Source organism: Tursiops truncatus, chromosome 12 (genome assembly GCF_011762595.2).
Source record: "Tursiops truncatus isolate mTurTru1 chromosome 12, mTurTru1.mat.Y, whole genome shotgun sequence".
Lineage (NCBI taxonomy): Eukaryota > Metazoa > Chordata > Mammalia > Artiodactyla > Delphinidae > Tursiops > Tursiops truncatus.
Genome location: NC_047045.1, coordinates 1,502,346 through 1,523,998, shown reverse-complemented (window position 1 = coordinate 1,523,998; position 21,653 = coordinate 1,502,346). Strand labels below are relative to the sequence as shown.

Here is a 21,653-nt window from a genome sequence, read left to right as displayed (position 1 = left end):
TGGTACCATCCATCAGCAGGCTGACACTAGATCCAGGACCTCCAGCCCCACAACCATCCACCCTGAAACTCGGCTCTGCCCAGCAGTGGGCCGGTATTAGCCCCAGGAACCCTAGGTGTTCTGAAGTCAGCCACCTCATCACCTGGCCCCACTCACCAGTGGCCAGCAAACTCCACACAAGGCAAGGCCTGGCAACCAACCAGAGCAGAGGCTAGCCAGCCCATCACAACAGAAGGACCCACACAGCCCAAATAGGGGTTCCTCTAAAGCATACAGCTCTGGTGACCACAAGGGAGAGTGCTGCTTGGACACATAGGACTTCCCTACAAAAGGCCACTTCTCCAAGGTTGGGAGATGGAATCAACCCACCAGATATATAGAAATAAAAACAGCAATGTAGGCAAAATGAGGCAGTAGAGGAATAAGTTTGAAATGAAGGAACAGGATAAAACCCTAGAAGAAGAACTAAGTGAAGTAGAGGTAGGAAATCTACCCAATAAACAGTTCAATGAAATGATCATAAAAATGTTTGAGGAAGTGGGGAGAAGATTGGATGAATATACTGAGAGGTTAGAAGTTTTTAACAGAGTCAGAAAATACAAAGAAGAACAAATGGAGGTAAAGGATACCATAACTAAAATGAAAAATACGCTAAAAGGAATTAACAGTAGATTAGATGATACAGAGGAACAGATCAGTGAGCTGGAAGACAAAGTAGTGGAAATCACTGAAGCTGAACAGAAAAAAGAATAAACAAAAATGAAGACAGTTTAAGAGACCACCAAGCATAATAATATTCACATTATAGGGGTCCCAGAAGGAGAAGAGAGAGAGAAAAGGGGGCAGAGAACATATTTCAAGACATAACAGTTGAAAACTTCCCTAACTTGGGAAAGTAAACAGATATCTAGGTCCAGGAAACACAGAGAGTTCTAAATAAGATCAATCCTAAGAGGACCACACCAAGACACATTGTAATTAAAAGGACAAAAACTAGAGATAAAGAGAGAATATTAAAATTAGCAAGGGAAAAGCAACAAGTTACATACAAGGGAACTCCCATAAGGCTATCAGCAGAAACTCTGCAACCAGAAGGGAGAAACTCTGCAGACCAGAAGAGAGTGGCACAGTTTACTTAAAGTGAAGAAAGGGAAGAACCTACAACCAAGAATACACTGTCCAGCAAGGCTTTCATTCAGATTTGATGGAGAAATCAAAAGTTTTACAGATAAGCAAAAGGTAATAGAGGTCAGCACCATCAACCCAGCTTTACAAGAAATGTTAAAGGAAATTTTCTAAGTGAAAAAGAAAAGGCCACAACTGGAAACTTGAAAATTATAAAAGGAAAAAGCTCATGGCTAAAGGCAAATATACAGAGAATGTAGTAAGTCAACCACATACAAAGCTACTAAGAGGGCTAAAAAACAAAGGTAGTAAAATCATCCATATCTGCAATAAGTAGTTAAAGGATACACAAAACAAAAAGAGGTAAAATATGATGCCAAAAACAGTAACCATTAGGGGAGAGGAGTAAAAATGCGGGGTTGTTAAAATGTGAATTTAAGAGACCAGCAACTTAAAATAATCATATACATACACACACACATACACACACACACACAGAGCAAGAGAGAGGGGGATTGCTATATATTAACCTCATGGTAACCACAAATCAAAAACCTATAAGAAATACACACACACAAAAAAAAAAAGAGAGAAAGGAATCCAAACATAACACTAAAGATAGGCATTAAATCACAAGGGAAGAGAGTAAAAGAAGAAGAAAGGAACAAAAAAGAGCCATGAAATAACCCTAAAACAATTAATAAAATGTCATTATATACACACCTATCAATAATTACTTTAAATGTTAAGCCAGCCAGAGAAAGACACATATCATATGATATTATTTATATGTGGAATCTAACAAAAATAATGCAAATGAACTTATTTTTCACAGAATTAAAACAAATAATTCTAAACTTTGTATGGTAATGAAAAAGAGATCAAATAGTCAAAACACTCTTGAGAAAGAACAAAGTTGGAGGTATCATACTCCCTGAGTGTGTGTATATACATATATATGTGTGTGTGTACATATTTATATAAAACATCAAAACATTATGGAATTGGCAGAAAAACAGAGACAGAGATCAATGGAACAGAACAGAGAGCCCAGAAATGAACCCACACTTATATAGGCAATTAATCTATGACAACAAACACAGGAATATACGATGGTAAAAATAAGTCTCTTCAATAAATGGTATTGGGAAACCTGGACAGCTACATGCAGAAAAGTTAAACTGGATTACTCTCTCACACCATGCCCAAAAATAAATTCAAAATGGATTAAAAACACTGTTTTCAGATTACATGATACTATATATAGAAAATCTTAATGATACCACCAAAAAACTACTAGGACTCATCAATGAATTCAGTAAAGTTGCAGGACACAAAATTAATATACAGAAATCTGTTGCATTTCTATACACTAAAAACAAATTATCAGAAAGAGAAATTAAGGAAACAATCCCATTTACCATCATATCAAAAAGAATAAAATACCTAGGAATAAACCTGCCTAAGGAGGCAAAAAACTTGTACTCAGAAAACTATAAAACACTGATGAAAGAAATTAAAGATAACATAAACAGATGGAGAAATATACCCTGTTCTTGGATTGGAAGAATCAGTTTTGTGAAAAGGGCTATACTACCCAAGGCAATCTACAGATTCAATGCAATCTCTATCAAATTACCAATGTCATTTTTCACAGAACTAGAACAGAACATCTTAAAATTCATGTGGAGGCACAAAAGACCCCAAATAACCAAAGCAATCTTGGGAAAGAAAAATGGAGCTGGAGGAATCAAGCTCCCTGACTTCCTAACTATACTACTGATACAAAGATACAGTCATCATAACAGCTTGGTACTGGCACAAAAACAGAAATATAGATCAATGTAACAGGATAGAAAGCCCAGAAATGAACCCACACACCTATGGTCAATTAATCTATAACAATGGAGGAAAGACAGTCTCTTCAATAAATGGTGCTGGGAAAACTGGATAGATACATGTAAAAAAATAAAATTAGAATACTCTTTAACACCACACACAAAAATAAACTCAAAATGGATTAAAGACCTAAATGTAAGATCAGATACTATAAAACACTTAGAGGAAAACATGGGCAGAGCACTCTCTGACATAAATCGCAACAATATCTTTTTCAGTCTATCTCCCAGAGTAACAGAAATAAAAACAAAAATTTAAAAATGGGACCTAATTGAACTCAAAAGCTTTTTCACAGCAAAGGAAACCATAAACAAAATGAAAAGACAACCCACAGAATGGGAGAAAATATTTGCAAATAATGCAACCAACAAAGGATTAATCTCTAAAATTTACAAACATCCCATGAGGCTCAATACCATCAAAACAAAAAACCCAATCAAAAAATTGACAGAAGACCTAAATAGACATTTCTCCAAAGAAGACATACAAAGAAGATGGCCAAGAGGCAAATGAAAAGATGTTCAACATCACTAATTAGTAGAGAGCCGCAAATCAAAACTACAATGAGATATCACCTCACACTAGTCCGAATGGCCATCATCAAAAAATCTACAAACAATAAATTCTGGAGAGAGTGTGGAGAAAAGGGAACCCTCCTACACTGTTGGTGGGAATGTAAATTGTTACAGCCACTATGGAGAACAGTATGGAGGTTCCTTAAAAAACAAAAAATAGAGCTATCATATGATCTAGCTATCCCACTCTTGGGCATATATCCAGAGAAAAACTTGGTTTGAAAGTATACATGCACCCCCATGATCATTGCAGTGCTTTTTACAATAGCCAAGACATGGAAGCAACCTAAATGTCCATTGACAGATGAATGGATTAAGAAGATGTGGTACATATATACAATGGAATATTACTCAGCCATAAGAAAGAATGAAATAATGCCATTTACAGCAATGTGGATGGACCTGAAGATTATCATACTAAGTGAAGTAAGTCAGACAGAGAAAGACAAATATCATATGATAGCAGTTATAGTGGAATCTAAAAAAAGAAAATGAACTTATCTACAAAACAGAAACAGACTCACAGACTTAGAGAATGAAATTATGGTTACCAGGGGGAAAGGGTGGTGAGGGGGCATGGAGTGGGAGTTTGGGATTGACATGTACACACTGCTATATTTAAGATATAATAGATAATCAATAAACAAATGAATTACTTTTGAAAATAAATTAATTAATTAATTAAATTTAAATGGGCAGAGGATGTGGATAGACATTTTTCCAAAGGAGACATACAGATGGCCAACAGGCACATCAGTAATTATTGGAGAAATGCAAATCAAAGCTACAATGAGATATCAACTAACACCTGGCAGAAGAACTATTATCAAAAAGACAACAAATAACAAGTGTTTGTGAGGATGTGGAGAACAGGGAGCCCTTGTACACTGTTGGTGAGAATGTAAATTGGTGCAGCCACTATGGAAAACAGTATGGAGATCCTCAAGAAATAAAAACTAGAGCTACTATATAATTCAGCAATTCCACTACTGAGTATTTATCCAAAGAAAACAAAAACACTTAACAGAAAAATATATGCACCCCTATGTTCATTGCAGAATTATTTATAATACACAATATATGGAAGCAACCTCAGTGCTTATCTATAGATGAATGGATAAAGAAGGTGTGTGTGTGTATATACAGACACACATACATACAATGGCATATTACTCAGCCATTAAAACAAGAGTGAAATCTTGCCACTTGGGAAAACATGCTTGGACCTAAAGGGTATCATGCTAAGTGAGATAAGTTAGACAAAGAAAGACAAATACTGTATGATTTCACTTAATTGTGGAATCTAAAAAGCAAAACAAAAAAGAAACATAACAAAATGGAAACAGAGTTATAAATACAGGGAACACACAGGTGGTTACCACAGGGGAGGAGGCTCAGGGGAGGAAAGAAATACCAAGGGAGATTAAGAGAAACAAACTTCCAGTTGCAAAATAAATAGTCAAGAGTAGGAAATGTACAGTGTGAGAAATATAGTCAATCATTAGGTAATATATCTATTTGGTGACGGATCGCAACTGAACTTATGGTGATCATTTTGAAATGTATACAAACATCGAATCACTATGTTGCATAACAGAATATAATATGGTGTTGTAGGTCAATTATACTTCAAAAATAAAGAAACATTGAAAAAGAGATCAGATTTCTAGTTACCAGAGTTGGGGTGAGCAGGGAGGGGGAATTGGATGAAGGCAGGCAAAAGGTAGAGACTTCCACTTATAAGATAATAAATAGTAGGGATGTAATATACAGCAGGATAAATATAATTAACACTGCTGTATATTATTAGAGTATAATTGTTTTACAATGCTGTGTTAGTTTCTGCTTTATAACAAAGTGAATCGGCTATACATATACATATGTATCCCCTCCCTCTTGTGTCTCCCTCCCACACTCCCTATCGCACCCCTCTAGCGGGTCACAAAGCACTGAGCTGATCTCCCTGTGCTATGCGGCTGCTTCCCACTAGCTACCTATTTTACATTTGGTAGTGTATATATGTCCATGCCACTCTCTCACTTCATCCAAGCTTACCCTTACCCCTCCCCCTGTGTCCACAAGTCCATTCTTTAAGTCTGCATCTTTATTCCTGTCCTGCCCCTAAGTTCATCAGAACCATTATTTTTAGATTCCATATATATGTGTTAGCCTACGGTATTTGTTTTTCTCTTTCTGACTTACTTCACTCTGTATGACAGACTCTAGGTCCAATCACCTCACTACAAATAACTCAATTTCGTTTCTCTTTATGGCTGAGTAATATTCCATTGTATATATGTGCCACATCTTCTTTATCCATTCATCTTTTGATGGACACTTCCATATCCTGGCTACGGTAAATAGTGCTGCAATGAACATAGTGGCACATGCCTTTTTTGAATTATGGTTTTCTCAGGGTATATGCCCAGTACTGGGATTGCTGCGTCATATGGTAGTTCTATTTTTAGGTTTTTAAGGCACCTCCATACTGTTTTCCATAGTGACTGTATCAATTTACATTCCCACCAACAGTGTAAGAGGGTTCCCTTTTCTACACACCTTCTCCAGCATTCATTGTTTCTAGATGTTTTGATGATGGCCATTCTGACTGGTGTGAGATGATCCCTCATTGCAGTTTTGATTTGTGTTTCTCTAATGATTAGTGATGTTCAGAATCCTTTCATGTGTTTGTTGGCAATCTGTATATCTTCCTTGGAGAAAGATCTATTTAGGCCTTCTGCCCATTTTTGGATTAGTTTTTTTGTTTTATTGACACTGAGCTGCATGAGCGGCTTATATAATTTGGAGATTAATCCTTTGTCAGTTGCTTCATTTGCAAATATTTTCTCCCATTCTGAGGGTTGTCTTTTCATCTTGTTTATGGTTTCCTTTGCTATGCAAAAGCTTCTAAGTTTCATTAGGTCCCATTTGTTTATTTTTGTTTTGATTTCCATTCCTCTACAGGGTGGGTCAAAAAGGATCTTGCTGTGATTTATGTCATAGAGTGTTCTGCCTATATTTTCCTCTAAGTTTTATAGTGTCTGGCATTACATTTAGGTCTCTAATCCATTTTGAGTTTATTTTTGTGTATTGTGTTAGGAAGTGTTCTAATTTCAATCTTCTACATGTAGCTGTCCAGTTTTCCCAGCGCCACTTATTGAAGAGACTGTCTTTTCTCCATTGTATATTCTTTCCACTTTTATGAAAGATAAGGTGACCATATGTATGTGAGTTTATCTCTGGGATTTCTATCCTGTTCCATTGATCTATATTTCTGTTTTTGTGCCAGTACCATACTGTCTTGTTTACCGTAGCTTTGTAGTATAGACTGAAGTCAAGGAGCCTGATTCCTGCAGCTCCATTTTTCTTTCTCAGGATTGCTTTGGCTATTCGGGGTCTTTTGTGTTTCCATGCAAATTGTGAAAATCTTTGTTCTACTTCTGTGAAAAATGCCACTGGTAGTTTGATAGTGATCACATTGATCTGTGGATTGCTTTGGGTAGTATAGTCATTTTCACAATGTTGATTCTTCCAATCCAAGAACATGGTATATCTCTCCATCTGTTTTTATCATCTTTAATTTCTTTAATCAGTGTCTTATAGTTTTCTGCATACAGGTCTTTTGTCTCCTTAGGTAGGCTTATTCCTAGGTATTTTGTTCTTTTTCTTGCTATGGTAAATGGGATTGTTTCCTTAATTTCTCTTTCAGATTTTTCATTGTTAGTGTAGAGCAATGCAAGAGATTTCTGTGCATTAATTTTGATCCTGCTACTTTACCAAATTATTGATTAGCTCTAGTAGTTTTCTGGTAGCATCTTTAGGATTCTCTATTTATAATATCATGTCATCTGCAAACAGTGACAGATTTACTTCTTCTTTTCCAATTTGGATTCCTTTTATTTCTTTTTCTTCTCTGACTATTGTGACTAAAACTTCCAAAACCATGTTGAATAATAGTGGTGAGAGTGGGCAACCTTCTCTTCTCCCTGATATTACAGGAAATGGTTTCAGTTTTTCACCATTGAGAATGATGTTGGCTGTGGGTTTGTCATATCGCCTTTATTATGTTGAGGTAGGTTCCTCTATGCCCACTTTTTGAAGAGTTTTTATCAAAAATGGTGTAGAATATTGTCAAAAACTTTTTCTATATCTATCAAGATTATCATATCGTTTTTATCCATCAATTTTTAATATGGTGTATCCCATTGATTGATTTGAGTATAATGAAGAATGCTTGCATTCCTGGGAAAATCCACATTTGATAATAATGTGTGATCCAACAGCACTGTTGGGTTCTGTTTACTAGCGTTCTGTTGAGGATTTTTATATCTGTATTCATCAGTGATATTGGCCTGTAGTTTCTTTTTTTGTGACATCTTTGTCTGGTTTTTGTATCAGGGTTATGGTGGCCTCATAGAATGAGTTTGAAAGTGTTCCTCCCTCCATTACATTCTGGAAGAGTTTGCAAAGGATAGGTGTTAACTTGTCTCTAAATGTTTGATAGAATTCACCTGTGAAGCCATCTAGTCTTGGGCTTTTGTTTGTTGGAAGATTTTTAATCACAGTTTCCATTTCAGTGCTTGTGATTGGGCTGTTCATATTTTCTATTTCTTCCTGGTTCAGTCTTTGAACGTTGTGCTTTTCTAAGAATTGGTCCATTTCTTCCAGGTTGTCCATTTTGTTTGGCATATAGTTGAATGTAGTAATCTCTCATGATCCTTTGTATTTCTGCAGTGTTAGTTGTTACTTCTCCATTTTCATTTCTAATTCTGTTGATTTGAGTCTTCTCCCTTTTTTCTTGATGAGTCTGGCTAATGGTTTACCAATTTTGTTTATCTTCTCAAAGAACCTGCTTTTACTTTTATTGATCTTTGCTATTGTTTCCTTCATTTATTTTTCATTTATTTCTTATCTGATCTTTATGATTTCTTTCCTTCTACTAACTTTGTTGGGGTTTTGTTTTTCTTTCTCTAATTGCTTTAGGTGTAAAGTTAAGTTGTTTATTTGAGATTTTTCTTGTTTCTTGAGGTAAGTGATATTGCTATAAACTTCCCGCTTAGAACTACTTTTGCTGCATCCCATAGGTTTTGGGTCATCATGTTTTCATTGTCATTGGTTTCTAGGTATTTTTTGATTTCCTCTTGGATTTCTTCAGCAATCTCTTGGTTATTTAGTAACATATGGTTTAGCCTTCATGTGTTTACATTTTTTACAGTTTTTTCCTGTAATTGATATCTCTTCTCAGAGCATTGTGGTTGGAAAAGATACTTGATATGATTTCATCTTTCTTAAATCTACCAAGGGCTTGATTTGTGATCCAAGATATGATCTATCCTGGAGAGTGTTCCATGAGCACTTGAGAGGAAAGTGTAGTCTGTTGTTTTTGGATGGAATGTCCTATAAATATTAATTAATTCCACCATGTCTAATGTGTCATTTAAAGCTTGTGTTTCCTTATTTTCATTTTCGATGATCCGTCCATTGGTGAAATTGGGGTGTTAAAGTCCCCTACGATGATTGTGTTACTGTTGATTTCCCCTTTTATGGCTGTTAGCATTTGCCTTATATATTGAGGTGGTCCTCTGTTGGGTGCATAAATATTTACAGTTGTTATATCTTCTTCTTGGATTGATCCCTTGATCATTATGTAGTGTCCTTCTTTGTCTCTTGTAATAGTCCTTATTTTATAGTCTATTTTGTCGGATACGAGAAGTGTTACTCCAACTTTCTTTTGATTTCAATTTGCATGGAATATCTTTTTCCATCCCCCCACTTTGAGTCTCTATGTGTCCCTAGGTCTGAAGTGTGTCTCTTGTAGAGAGCATATATGTGGGTCTTGTTTTTGTATCCATTCAATCAGTCTATATCTTTTGGTGGAGCATTTAATCCATTTATATTTAAGGTAATTATCGATATGTATGTTCCTATTACCATTTTCTTAATTGCTTTGGATTTGTTTTTGTAGGTCTTTTCCTTCTCTTGTGTTTCCCACCTAGAGAAGTTCCTTTAGCATTTGTTGTAGCGCTGGTTTGGTGGTGCTGAATTCTCTTAGCTTTTTCTTGTCTGTAAAGGTTTTAATTTCTCCTTCGAACATGAATGAGGTCTTTGCTGGGTAGAGTAATCTTGGTGTAGGTTTTTCCCTTTCATCACTTTAAGTATATCCTGCCACTCCCTTCTACCACAGAGTTTCTGCTGAAAGATCAGATGTTAACCTTATAGAGATTCTCTTGTATGTTATTTGTTGCTTTTCCCTTGCTGCTTTTAATATTTTTTCTTTGTATTTAATTTTTGATAGTTTGATTAATATGTGTCTTGGCATGTTTCTCCTTGGCTTTATCCTGTATGGGACTCTCTGAGCTTCCTGGACTTGACTGACTATTTTGTTTCCCTTGTTAGGGAAGTTTTTGACTATAATCTCTTCAAATATTTTCTCAGACCCTTTCTTTTTCTCTTCTTTTTCTGAAATCCCTATAATTTGAATGTTGCTGCATTTAATGTTGGATATGAGAATTGTCCTCAATTCTTATCATTCTTTTTCTTTATTCTGCTCTCTGGTAGTTATTTCCACTCTTCTATCTTCCAGGTCATTTATCCACTCTTCTGCCTCAGTTAATCTGCTACTGATTTCTCCTTGAGTATATTTAATTTAATTTATTGTGTTGTTCATCATTGTTTGTTTACTCTTTAGTTCTTCTAGGCCCTTGTTAAACATTTCTTGTATTTTCTCCATTCTGTTTCTGAGATCATCTTTACTATCATTACTCTGAATTCCTTTCAGGTAGACTCCCTATTTCCTCTTCATTTGTTTGGTCTGGTGGGTTTTTACCTTGCTCCTTCTTCTGCTGCATATTTCTCTGTCTTCTCATTTTGGTTAACTTGCTGTGTTTGGCGTCTCCTTTTCTCAGGCTACACGTTTGTAATTCCTGTTATTTTTGGTGTCTGCTTCCAGTGGGTGAGGTTGGTTCAGTGTTTGTGTAGGCTTCCTGTTTGGGAGGACTGGTGCCTGTGTTCTGGTGGGTGGGGCTGGATCTTGTCCTTCTGCTGTGCAGGGCCACATCCAGTGTTGCTTTTGGGGTGTCTGTGAACTTCGTATGACTTTAGGCAGCTTCTCTGCTAATGGGTGGGGTTGTGTTCCTGTCTTACTAGTTGTTTGCCATGGGGCATCCCCCAATGGCCTTGCTGGCCATTGGGTGGAGCTGGGTCTTAGTGTTGAGACAGAGATCTCTGAGAGAGCGCTCAACAATTAATATTATGTGGGGCCAGGCGGTCTCTGGTTGTCCAGTGTCCTGGACTTGGCTCTCCCACCTTGGAGGCTCAGGCCCGACATCCAACCAGAATACCAAGACCCTGCCAACCACACGGCTTGGAAGAAAAGGAAGAAAACAAAATGCACAGATAGAACCCCAAACAGATGGTAAAAACAAAACTAAACAGACAAAATCACACAAAGAAACATAGACACACACATAGTCATAAAAGGAAAAAACAACAAAACAAAACAAAACTGAAAAAAAAGAAAAGAGAAAGAACAGACAGAACCCTAGGACAAATGGTAAAAGCCAACCTAAACAGACAAAATCACACAAATAAACATACACACAAACACTCACAAAAAGAGAAAAATGAAAATAACAAATAAATGGAAGAGAGCAGCCAAACCAATAAACAAATCCACCAATGAAAACAAGCACTGAAAACTAAATTAAGATAAACATAAGATGAGAAACAAATCAGATGCAGAAAGCAAACCCCAAGTCTGTGGTTGCTCCCAAAGTCCACTGCCTCAATTTTGGGAACATTTGTTGTCTATTCAGGTATTCCACAGATGCAGGGAACGTCAAGTTGATTGCAGGCATTTAATCCACTGCTTCTGAGGCTGCACAGAGAAATTTTCCTTTCTCTTCTTTGTTCACACAGCTCTTGAGGTTCAGCATTTTTTGGCCCCACCTTTGCATGTAGGTCACCCTCAGGCATCTGTTCCCCCCACCAGACAGGAGGGAGTTAAAGCAGCAGCTGATTAGGGCTCCCTTGCTCACTGAGGTTGGGGGGGAGGGAGGGTTTTGGTAGTCATAATTAGAATGTGGGGCGAGCCTATGGTGGCAGAGGCTGGCGTGACGTTGCAACAGCCTAAGGCACACCGTGTGTTCTCCTGGGGAAGTTGTCCTTGGATCATGCGACCCTGGCGGTGACGGGCTGTACAGCCTCCTGGGAGGGGAGGTGTGGATAGTGACCTGTGCTTGCACACAGGTTTCTTGTTGGCTGCAGCAGCAGCCTTAATGTCTCATGTCCATCTCTGGTGTCCATGCTGATAGCCTCAGATCACACTCATCTCTGGAGCTCATTTAGGTGATGCTCCGAATTCCCTCTCCTCGTATATCCCTAAACAGTGGTCTGTTGCCTCTCTGGCAGGTCCAGTCTTTTTCCCAGACTCCCTCCTGGCTAGCTGTGGTGCCCTAGTCCCCTTCAGGCTGTCTTCACAGAGCCAACCCCAGTCCTCTCCCTGGGATCTGATCTCTGAATTCTGAGCCTCAGCTTCCAGTCTCCACCTGCCCCAGAGGTTGAGCAGACAAGCCTCTCAGGCTGGTGAGTGCTGGTCAGCACTGATCCTCTGTGCGGGAATCTCCCCACTTTGCCCTCTGCACCCCTGTTGCTGTGCTTTGCTCTGTGGCTCCGAAGCTTCCCCCTGCCTACCTCCCCATCTCTGCCAGTGAAGGGGCTTCCTAGCATGTGGAAACTTTTCCTCCTTCACAGCTCCCTCCCAGAGGTGCAGGTCCCATCTCTACTCTTTTGTCTCTGTTTTTTCTTTTTTCTTTTGCCCTACACAGGCACATGGGGATTTTCTTGCCTTTTTGGAAGTCTGATGTCTTCTGCTAACGTTCAGTAGGTGTTCTGAAGGAGCCGTTCCACATGTAGACGTATTCTTGATGTATTTGTGGGGAGAAAGGTGATCTCCACATCGTACTACCCCACCATCTTGAAGATCTCTCTCCTACACATAAAAGTAGTTAAGAGAGTGAATCCTAAGAGTTCTCATCACAAGGATAATTTTTTTCTATTTCTTTAATGTTATATCTACATGACATGATGAATATTCACAAATTTAGTGTAATCATTTCATGATGTATGTAAGTCAAATCAGTATGCGGTACACCTTAAACTTATACAGTGCTGTATGCCAATTAGATCTCAATAAAACTGGAAGAAAAACATTTTATGTTATTGTTAGAAACAATCCTATGAAACATTAGTATTACCATTCCCATTTTTCAAAAGAGAGGTACGAGGAATTGAGCAGCTAGAAGTTAAATTAGCAAAGAGGCCAAGATTAAACACTCCTCTCCTTGTGGTACCTGGGACTCAGCTTACCTCTTTTGGTTCCAACCACATCATTTTTATCAAGGTAAATTACATTTAATACATTATAATAGTTTACCATATTGGAAGAATAGTTTGAAGAAATTATAACAAGTCATGTCCACTCTTTCTCTACTAATAAATCAAAATTTCATCCCAAATAAAACACTTCAGAAAGATTTCTTTTCTTCCTATTGGACTTAAAAGATTGTTGGATCAGCTGAGTGAGGATGATCATGTTTCTGTGTTGTTAAAAGTCACAATATTTACCTTTAGATTACCTGATGAGGGCTGAAATACACAAGGCTTCCATAGCACTCTCTATATGAATCTTTTCTCCCAAATGCTCCCTCAGAACGATCTGAGGAACAGCCCTCCAAATAGTCCTGAATCCCACACAGGGCACCTGAGAGTGGCTTCTGCCTCTTCCCGGGCCATGGGATCTGTTTCTGGGGTGTCCTTTCAAGCAGACCACATGAAAGCACATGCCTGTCATGTTCATGGTTTATAGCATCCCATGATTGACCTGCATCAGTGGGAGGAACGGCAGGACAGGTGCCCCCAGGAATTCTCTCCCATGCACAGGTCTGAGTTAGTGCTTTTATCCATGTTTTATTCTTCCTTTTGAGGACTTAATGAATCAATGGCTCCAACTAGTAGCTACTCTTCACCGGGCCTTCTTTCTGGGTGAAGCTAATTAGACCATCTCTAATTACTGTTACTTAGTTTGCATGTTTCTTCTGGTAAGAACTCCACTAGAATTACCCTAAGGCAGAAAAGATTGTTGCACTGTTCTGCCTATTTTCTCTCTGTGTTTTGTATCTCTCTTTTTCCTTCAGGTCAAACTGACCTGCATCATTTTTCCTGGGCTAACTATTGGAAACCTTTTATACCCTTCCTTCCTCTTATATAATAGATTTCCCCTTCCTGTCCATGCTTGTGGATTAAATCAGTGTTGGTGGGAATGTAAATTGATACAGTCACTATGGAGAACAGTATGGAGGTGCCTTAAAAACCTAAAAATAGAACTACCATATGACGCAGCAATCCCAGTACTGGGCATATACCCTGAGAAAACCATAATTCAAAAAAGGCATGTGCCACTATGTTCATTGCAGCACTATTTACAATAGCCAGGATATGGAAGTGTCCATCAACAGATGAATGGACAAAGAAGATGTGGCACATATATACAATGGAATATCACTCAGCCATAAAAAGAAACGAAATTGAGTTATTTGTTGTGAGGTGGATGGACTTAGAGTCTGTCATACAGAGTGAAGTAAGTCAGAAAGAGAAAAACAAATACCATATGCTAACACATATGTATGGAATCTAAAAAAAAAAAAAGGTCATGAAGAACCTAGGGGCAAGACGGGAATAAAGATGTAGACCTACTAGAGAATGGACTTGAGGATATGGGGAGGGGGAAGGGTAAGCTGGGACAAAGTGAGAGAGTGGCATGGACATATATACACTACCAAACGTAAAATAGCTAGCTAGTGGGAAGCTGCCACATAACACAGGGAGATCACTCGGTGCTTTGGGTCCACCTAGAGGGGTGGGATATGGAGGGTGGGAGGAAGGGAGATGCAAGAGGGAAGAGATATGGGGATATATGTATATCCCCATATGTATATATATATATCCCCATATATGTATATGTATAACTGATTCACTTTGTTATAAAGCAGAAGCTAACACACCATTGTAAAGCAATTATACTCCAATAAAGATGTTAAAAAAAAAAAAAAAGAAGAAGGTCCAGCCAGGTTGGAGAACGACTGATATAAATAGTAGAAGAAACAAACCACAAACAAACAAATCCAATAAACTCTTCTAAATAATTTAGGGAACAAAATGCCATGAACTTAATTATAACCACATGCCTATGACACAAGCGTTTTATTTTCCTTCCCAAGATTTTATGCAATATATTTAGAATCTATAACCTTCACCACCATCATCCCTAGTGCACCACACACTTCTAAGGACCATATGAGAAGGTTCGAGTGACCTGGCAACTCTTTGTCTCAACCTCTTTGGTCTTTTCTTCCAAAATGTCATGGCAGCATACTTCACTTTGTTTCCATTCTCCATCATCGTTGCCCTCGCCACTATCCCTCTCCTCACCTAGATGAAGCTCTTGCTTCCATTCCACTGGTCTCTGCCTATGATGAGGCCAGATGCTATTCTGGCCTCAGCATCTCATCTTCACCCATGAAATTTCCTCTAACCAGTATCATGAGTTGTTATAATGTTAATTACAACTCACCATAACACAACCCCTTCAAAGCTCTCTGCTTAACAGTATTTATGGAACTGAGTTACCTCTCTTCTTCCTAGGAAAGAGACCAAATTTGTGTTGGGTTTTTTCTGTACATTCTAAAAGTATTTTTATTCAGTTCCTAGATCTTGTTACTCTTAACTGCTCTTCATCTAAAGTTAACTCCCATCGTTCCTTCCTCCCTCTTTTACTACTTGCAGCATAATTACTCTAATTCCTTCCTTCTCATCACCAGCTCCTAAGTACGTCCCAGTTTTGGGGGAATTCTGTTCTCATGAGACGTCACAAACACTACATATGAACGGGGTGGCAAGAAACAACAAACATGCATGTTGTGTGTGTGCCTGTGTTCCAGCTTATGCTCTGTTGTCTCATGGACATTTTCACAGCACAGTTCAAAGAATTTCAAGAAGTGACAGTGGAGCATGAAATCAAGCCCTTCTGAACACAAAGCCCTGTGTGACAGCACAGGTCACATGCCCCGACCCTCCTAAATTTATTAACATCCGTCAGGCTTCATAAACAGATGGGAAGCCTATTAAAAAAAGAAATATTTCCAGAACCTAGCTTCAAAGATTCTCATACAAGTCGTATAAGGTAGCTTCTAGAATCTGTATTTTTGATAAGCTCCCTGAGTGATCGTGATGGACTTCCTGGTTTGCAAAACACCACCTCAGAGCAATCCGAAGTCCCTAAAATACTGTTCACCTTCCCAGCACCAGCCCTGGTAGTCAGCTGCTTTTCTTTCCTTATCTACTCTGTCGTCACCACCAGGGTGCTGAGGGGAGGTCCAGATTAGGAGTGGCAGAGGCAACCCTAATAGACCCATGGCTTGCAGATACAACTCTGTCATCTGCTTCATGGTCTGATTTGCTCCCTGGCTCTCCTTATCCCTGCCTCCTAGTGCATCTCCACGTCTACACCCTGGGATGTGTCTGTGGGCAGAAGCATCTATAAACTAGAGTCAGCCTCCTTTCCCAGACCCTCCTTTCCAGGCTCCGGCCATTCCCCACCCCCCAGCTCTGTAAACCAGACTCTTCAGAACTGCCCCCAACTTCTCCCTCTTTCTCAACTCTTCACTCCAAATGGACCCATCCTTTCAAAGTTTCTTTCCAAATCACACACAAATTCCTCCCCTTTTATCTGTCCCCTCTGCCACTGCCTTGATCTATTTAGACGTTAATCTTTCCTCTCCTGAGTCACTTAAATGACCTTCCAATGAGGTTCACTATCTGTCTCTGAGTTCTATCTGTACCTCTGCTATGAGAGTCCTCTAAAGGCCATATCTAATGTAATTCTCTCATTCAAACTCCTTTCATGGCTCCTGTAAAAAAAAGAGTCTCCAGTAAAATATTTAAACCATTCACTGCAGTATAAGAGGCCCTTAAGTACATGTCTCTTTCCCACACATGCACTTAATGCCATCCCCACCCAGCTCCCAGAAGCTCCCTAAGGATACCATGTCCTTGCCCCTCCTGGGGTTTAGCAAAGTTATTTCCTCAGCTTCGAACATCCATCTTCTGCATCCCCCCTTTTCTCACCCACCTAGCAAATTCTTTTGGGTCGTTTTATGGGTTAGCTCAGAAACCAATTCAAAATCACCTCCTTGTAACTGCCCTAACCATCTCCCCATACTGTTACAATGACTGTCCCCGACGCTCTGCTGCTTCTCCTCCACTTCCCATGGCACCTGAGCCAACCTTGTGAGGACTTTGAGGGTAAAGTTGTTCCTGGCATGAAATGGGCTGCCAGGGACTCAGAACAGAGGAATGGCAACAGGTCAGGAAGGAAAGAAGGGTGAGGCTCAGGTAGATCTGCTTTCCCACCACCAGCTCAGTCCACGGGACACCGTCTCCATCCTAACATCCTGAACAATTTGCAAAGATGATTCAGATGCCGCTAAAATCTCTCAAAGAGCCCCATTCACAGCCACAGGAGGACCCTGCTGTCCCCTTCTCTCCCCCACCCCTTTTCCCGTCTATACTCCAACACCCTCCTGAGACATTGCCTCCAGCCTCTAGGGGTGCTTTCTCTCCTTTCTAACTGCCTTCCTGAATGTATGCTTTCCCCTGAGAGTTCTCCCTATTTTAAATTCTCAGCCCAGCTAACCTGCCACAGCACTGCAGGTGGGAAGAAATCACCAGAGAGACAGAGAGAGATTTGCTGGAAGTTCCCGACATGCTTAACAACGGCTCTCACATAAGGCGCTTCCAAAATAACCCAGCTCAGGGTTCACAGCAGACCCATGAAAAAGGCAGAGGCAGAGTTCAAGCATCTCTAAGTAATACTTCAGTCTTCTGCTTTCAAGTGCTTTAGGAAACCCACCTCCTTACATTATCTGGAAACCGCAGCCCTGCAGAATTTTTCCTCTCCTTTACATTTATCAGCCTAACAACCAAGAGAAGCCGAGGAAGCAGACAAGGTATCACCCTTAGAAATGCAGAGGCGTGCTGTACACACACAAATTTGCCCACATCCAAGGACGCACTTCTGCTTTTTGCCCTGTGATTAAACTTCTTACTTCTATGGGGTCCTTATTCTTCCTCCAAGCAGAAGTCCTTGCCTCACTTCTATGACCAGCGAGCTTCGGTTTTAAGGTCCACAAACACACCTTTGAGAAACGGAGTGATGTATTTTCTCTATGCTGCCCATAGACCTCTCGCCCCCATCGAGCTCTAGAAGCCCTGCCTTAACCTATGTGTGTACTGCCCATCTGCAAGGACCCACACCGCTGACCACCCCAGACATTCCTAAAGCCACCAAACCTACTTCCAGGACCTTCCCTTAGTGCCCGATGCCAGGACTCTCCCAACCACCTGCCCTTCCCCATGGGTCCCTATGAGCTGCATCCTGAGTGTTCAGGGTTCTGCAACTCGGTGTGATGCATGAATGGCCCTGGACTAGGGCAGGGAGAGGGCAAATAGGGAATGCAGAAACAGCCAGCCTTGAACTAGTCATGGGGGTGTGGTTGAGAGCTTTTGCAACAGAACAATTGGAACACACTCTGCAACTATAGAAAGAAATCTTCTTTATACTCGCCTCAAACCACAGAGAGAAATTCAAAGCTGAATTATCTCAATCATTTGAATCTCGTTCAGTACCAAAGCAGTTTTTTACTCCACTGTGAAGTTCTAATTATGCTGAAGTACACACTTAATTTCATTTAGACAAGAAGGACATTTTAATTCCCACTTTTTAGTTATTGAGCATTCCTCCGGGTTGACCAGAACCCTCATGCTCAGACAGAGTCTGTGGGTTTGGATAATAATACGCAGTTCCACACACACCTGAGTGCAGATGAGAAGTTACGTGTGGGTTATAACTCACTGTTCGGGTCTGTGACTCAGAGCCAGAGGGTGAAGCAGCTGCCTAGCCTCCTGGGTTTCCTCTCAGTGGGCCTTCCCTCTACCTTTTCTCCTTCCAGGGCTGAGTGGTGATGACTTCCTGGCCGTGGGTCTGCGCAGCGGCCGCGTGGTTTACAGTTACAACCTGGGGTCTGGCACAGCAAGTGTCAGCAGCGATCCCCTCGATCTGAGCCATGGGATCCACACGGTCCTTCTGGGGAGGTCCTTCCGAGCAGGCTGGCTGAAGGTAAAGGGTCATCCCTCCATCTGTCCCACAATCTTACTGCGTGCTGTTGTATTATCAGATCTGTGCTGAGGGACAGAGGTGAAAGAGCCGGGCCACCTGCCCCCATGAATTTCACAGACTAGCACACAAAACAGAAGACTAGGGGGTGTTGCAGTTAAGTGGTGTGGGGATAAATTAGAGGATGACTAACATAAACAAGGTGAGAGAGAGGATTCAGGGAATGCTTCTCAAAAGAGGTGACACTGGCGTAAATAGCAGTTCAGAAAAAGAAGCATGGCAAGCGTGGGCTTAAGGAACACCAGTAGTTCTTGGTGGTTTTCAGGTGAGGGAAGTGAAAGGTGTGGCTGGAGAGAGACAAGGTCTGTATCATCAAAGGACTTATCTAAATAGTTTAGATTTGCGTATGGAGAGCTGTGGAGAGCTACCAAGAAATTTAAGAAGGGGGCTGGGTGCCGTGGTCAGTTTCCATTTGTTGATAAATGACTGGTGGTCATTTGAGAATGGATATGAGAGGGAGGTAAGGCCAGATGGAGGAGGCCCAACGGGCTGCCAGCTCCTAATCTTTGAAGAACTGTGATGTTGATTGAGATGCAGAACCATGACTGCTAGCTATATCATAGTAACAGACACCAGCGGAGAAGCAGAGAATTAAGTGGTAAAGTGTTTATGAGTTCTTCAAAATTCAGGTGTGTGTAAGTTTTCATGCCAAGTTAATGGGAAATAATGAAAGAGTATCTTAACAGTTCACCCGGGGGAATCAATTTCTTTTTTAATAAGCTTTGAATATTTTTCCTTTTGAAGGTAGATGATCAGCAAAATAAATCCATCATCTCTCCAGGAAAACTGGTTGGTCTCAATGTCTTCAGTCAGTTTTATGTAGGTGGCTACAGTGAATACACTCCAGATCTCCTACCGAATGGAGCCGATTTTAAAAATGGCTTTCAAGGTAAGACATGGACGGATTTTACACTATACCTACTTGTCTCAAAATTTGAGAAAAGAAAAAAACTTTTAAAGGGTATATTTCTAGTTCTAAAACCAGCAGTGAGGATTGCTTTCTAATCAGACTTGATCAGTTAGATTTTAATGGAAAACATTCATTCACTGTTTATTAATCACTTAACTACCTATGTACTAGGTGTTAGGGTGTTTCAGTGAACAAAACTAGGATTCCTGCACTCGTGAATTTACATTCCAGTTGGATAAAGGCGGGAACAGACAATAAACACTAAATATAGTAAATAAATAAATTATATAGTAGTATAAGGTAATAAATTATGTGGGGGGAAAAGGACACGTAGAGCATGATATGGGGGGGTCAGGATTGTGGGTCATTTTTGCGGTACACGGGCCTCTCACTGTTGTGGCCTCTCCTGTTGTGGAGCACAGGCTCCGGACGTGCAGGCCCAGCGGCCATGGCTCACGGGTCCAGCCGCTCCGCAGCATGTGGGATCCTCCCGGACCGGGGCACGAACCCATCTCCCCCGCATCGGCAGGTGGACTCTCAACCACTGCGCCACCAGGGAAGCCCTGTGTGTCATTTTTATATAGCGTGCTTTTTAATATAGAGTAAGTAGGGTAGACCTCATGGAGTCACAGTAAAAATTGAAACTCCATCTAACTTTGGAATGTACTTGAAATAAAAGATGATGGACAGATGGCTGCCACCTATCCACACCATGAAGATATGGCCCACGGAGGTCACCAGAGGCCAAGGGGATTAAGAGAAAACACCACCCTTGGACAAGCAATCGTATTGCCATAGCCTGTCTCCTGTGTTCAAAAAGGAACATAGACTCAGACCTTCCCTATAAAGCTGATTCATAGTGGAGTTATCACATAAAGGCATGTTTTGAATTGTTATAATAATACATTTGGTGAAAATAAGCTTTTTGGTGGCTCCTAGTCCCAGAATATTTGGCCAGGGGGCTGCTCGTTGTAGTGTCCTAAGCCACTCACCCATGACCAGCCTACTCTCCATCAGGAGCCCAGGTTTAGGGACCAGGATGTGATGCATTTGGGGCACTTGAGTTCTCTGCCTGCCTGGCAACCCCATTCTCCCCACCCCCACTGACTTCTGCCTAAACACAGATGCAGGATGCCATGTACTTGAAACATGAAAACAACACAGCTAATCCAACATAATACAAGGTCAGTTTCCAGTAAAACTAGTTCATTCTGCCAAGACTCTCAAAGAAACTTTTTCTTTGAATATATAATCCGTGCTGATTCTCAGAAGAGTGTCTTAAAGAATAGTTTAAAACATATTAAGGCTCTATGCTCAATGCTCAACAGTTCTTTCACTGCAGGAGATCATCTGAAGGGCAAAACAAATCAATGAGTTTTTAAAACATTATATTCAAAGAAAAGAATGGGTAAATTTATAAATGTGAAAGAAAGCACATCTTCCACTCAATGAAACAGAGACCTTGTTGGGGGTCATCAAAAACTGTTGTCATTTGTTCCCACACACACTTCTTCTGTAAATATTCTGGATATAATCAAGCATACGAGTGTGGATTCTGGAACCCAACTGTCTGGATATGTGTCCCCTCTGCCACCTACAAGCTCCATGACCCTGGTGAGTCAACCAACCGCCTCGTGACTCACTGTGCCTCAGCTGTAAAATGGGACAATCACAGCACTTCTCTAGTTCCAAGAGTGAGCTAACGGAGAGAGAGCACAGAGCTTAGAGCTCTCAGTTAGCAACAATGTTAGCAACGATGATGGTGCCAGTGGTAGGAGGAGACCCAGCTCCAGTCAAACCTTTGCTCCTCTTTCTCTGCCTCACAGACGTGGCTCTGGCTCTAGTCACGCTGCCT

General features: G+C 40.4%; 1 protein-coding gene across 1 annotated transcript in view; it reads left to right on the top strand.

Moving 5' to 3' along the window:
* Positions 1-21,653, top strand: part of EYS (eyes shut homolog) — a 1,685,417-nt gene that overhangs the window by 1,590,510 nt on the left and 73,254 nt on the right. The window contains exons 36-37 of the mRNA XM_033867388.2: positions 18,665-18,831; positions 19,633-19,777. Of these exons, the coding sequence (XP_033723279.1) occupies positions 18,665-18,831; positions 19,633-19,777 (312 nt within the window). The remainder of the gene's footprint in view (positions 1-18,664; positions 18,832-19,632; positions 19,778-21,653) is intronic.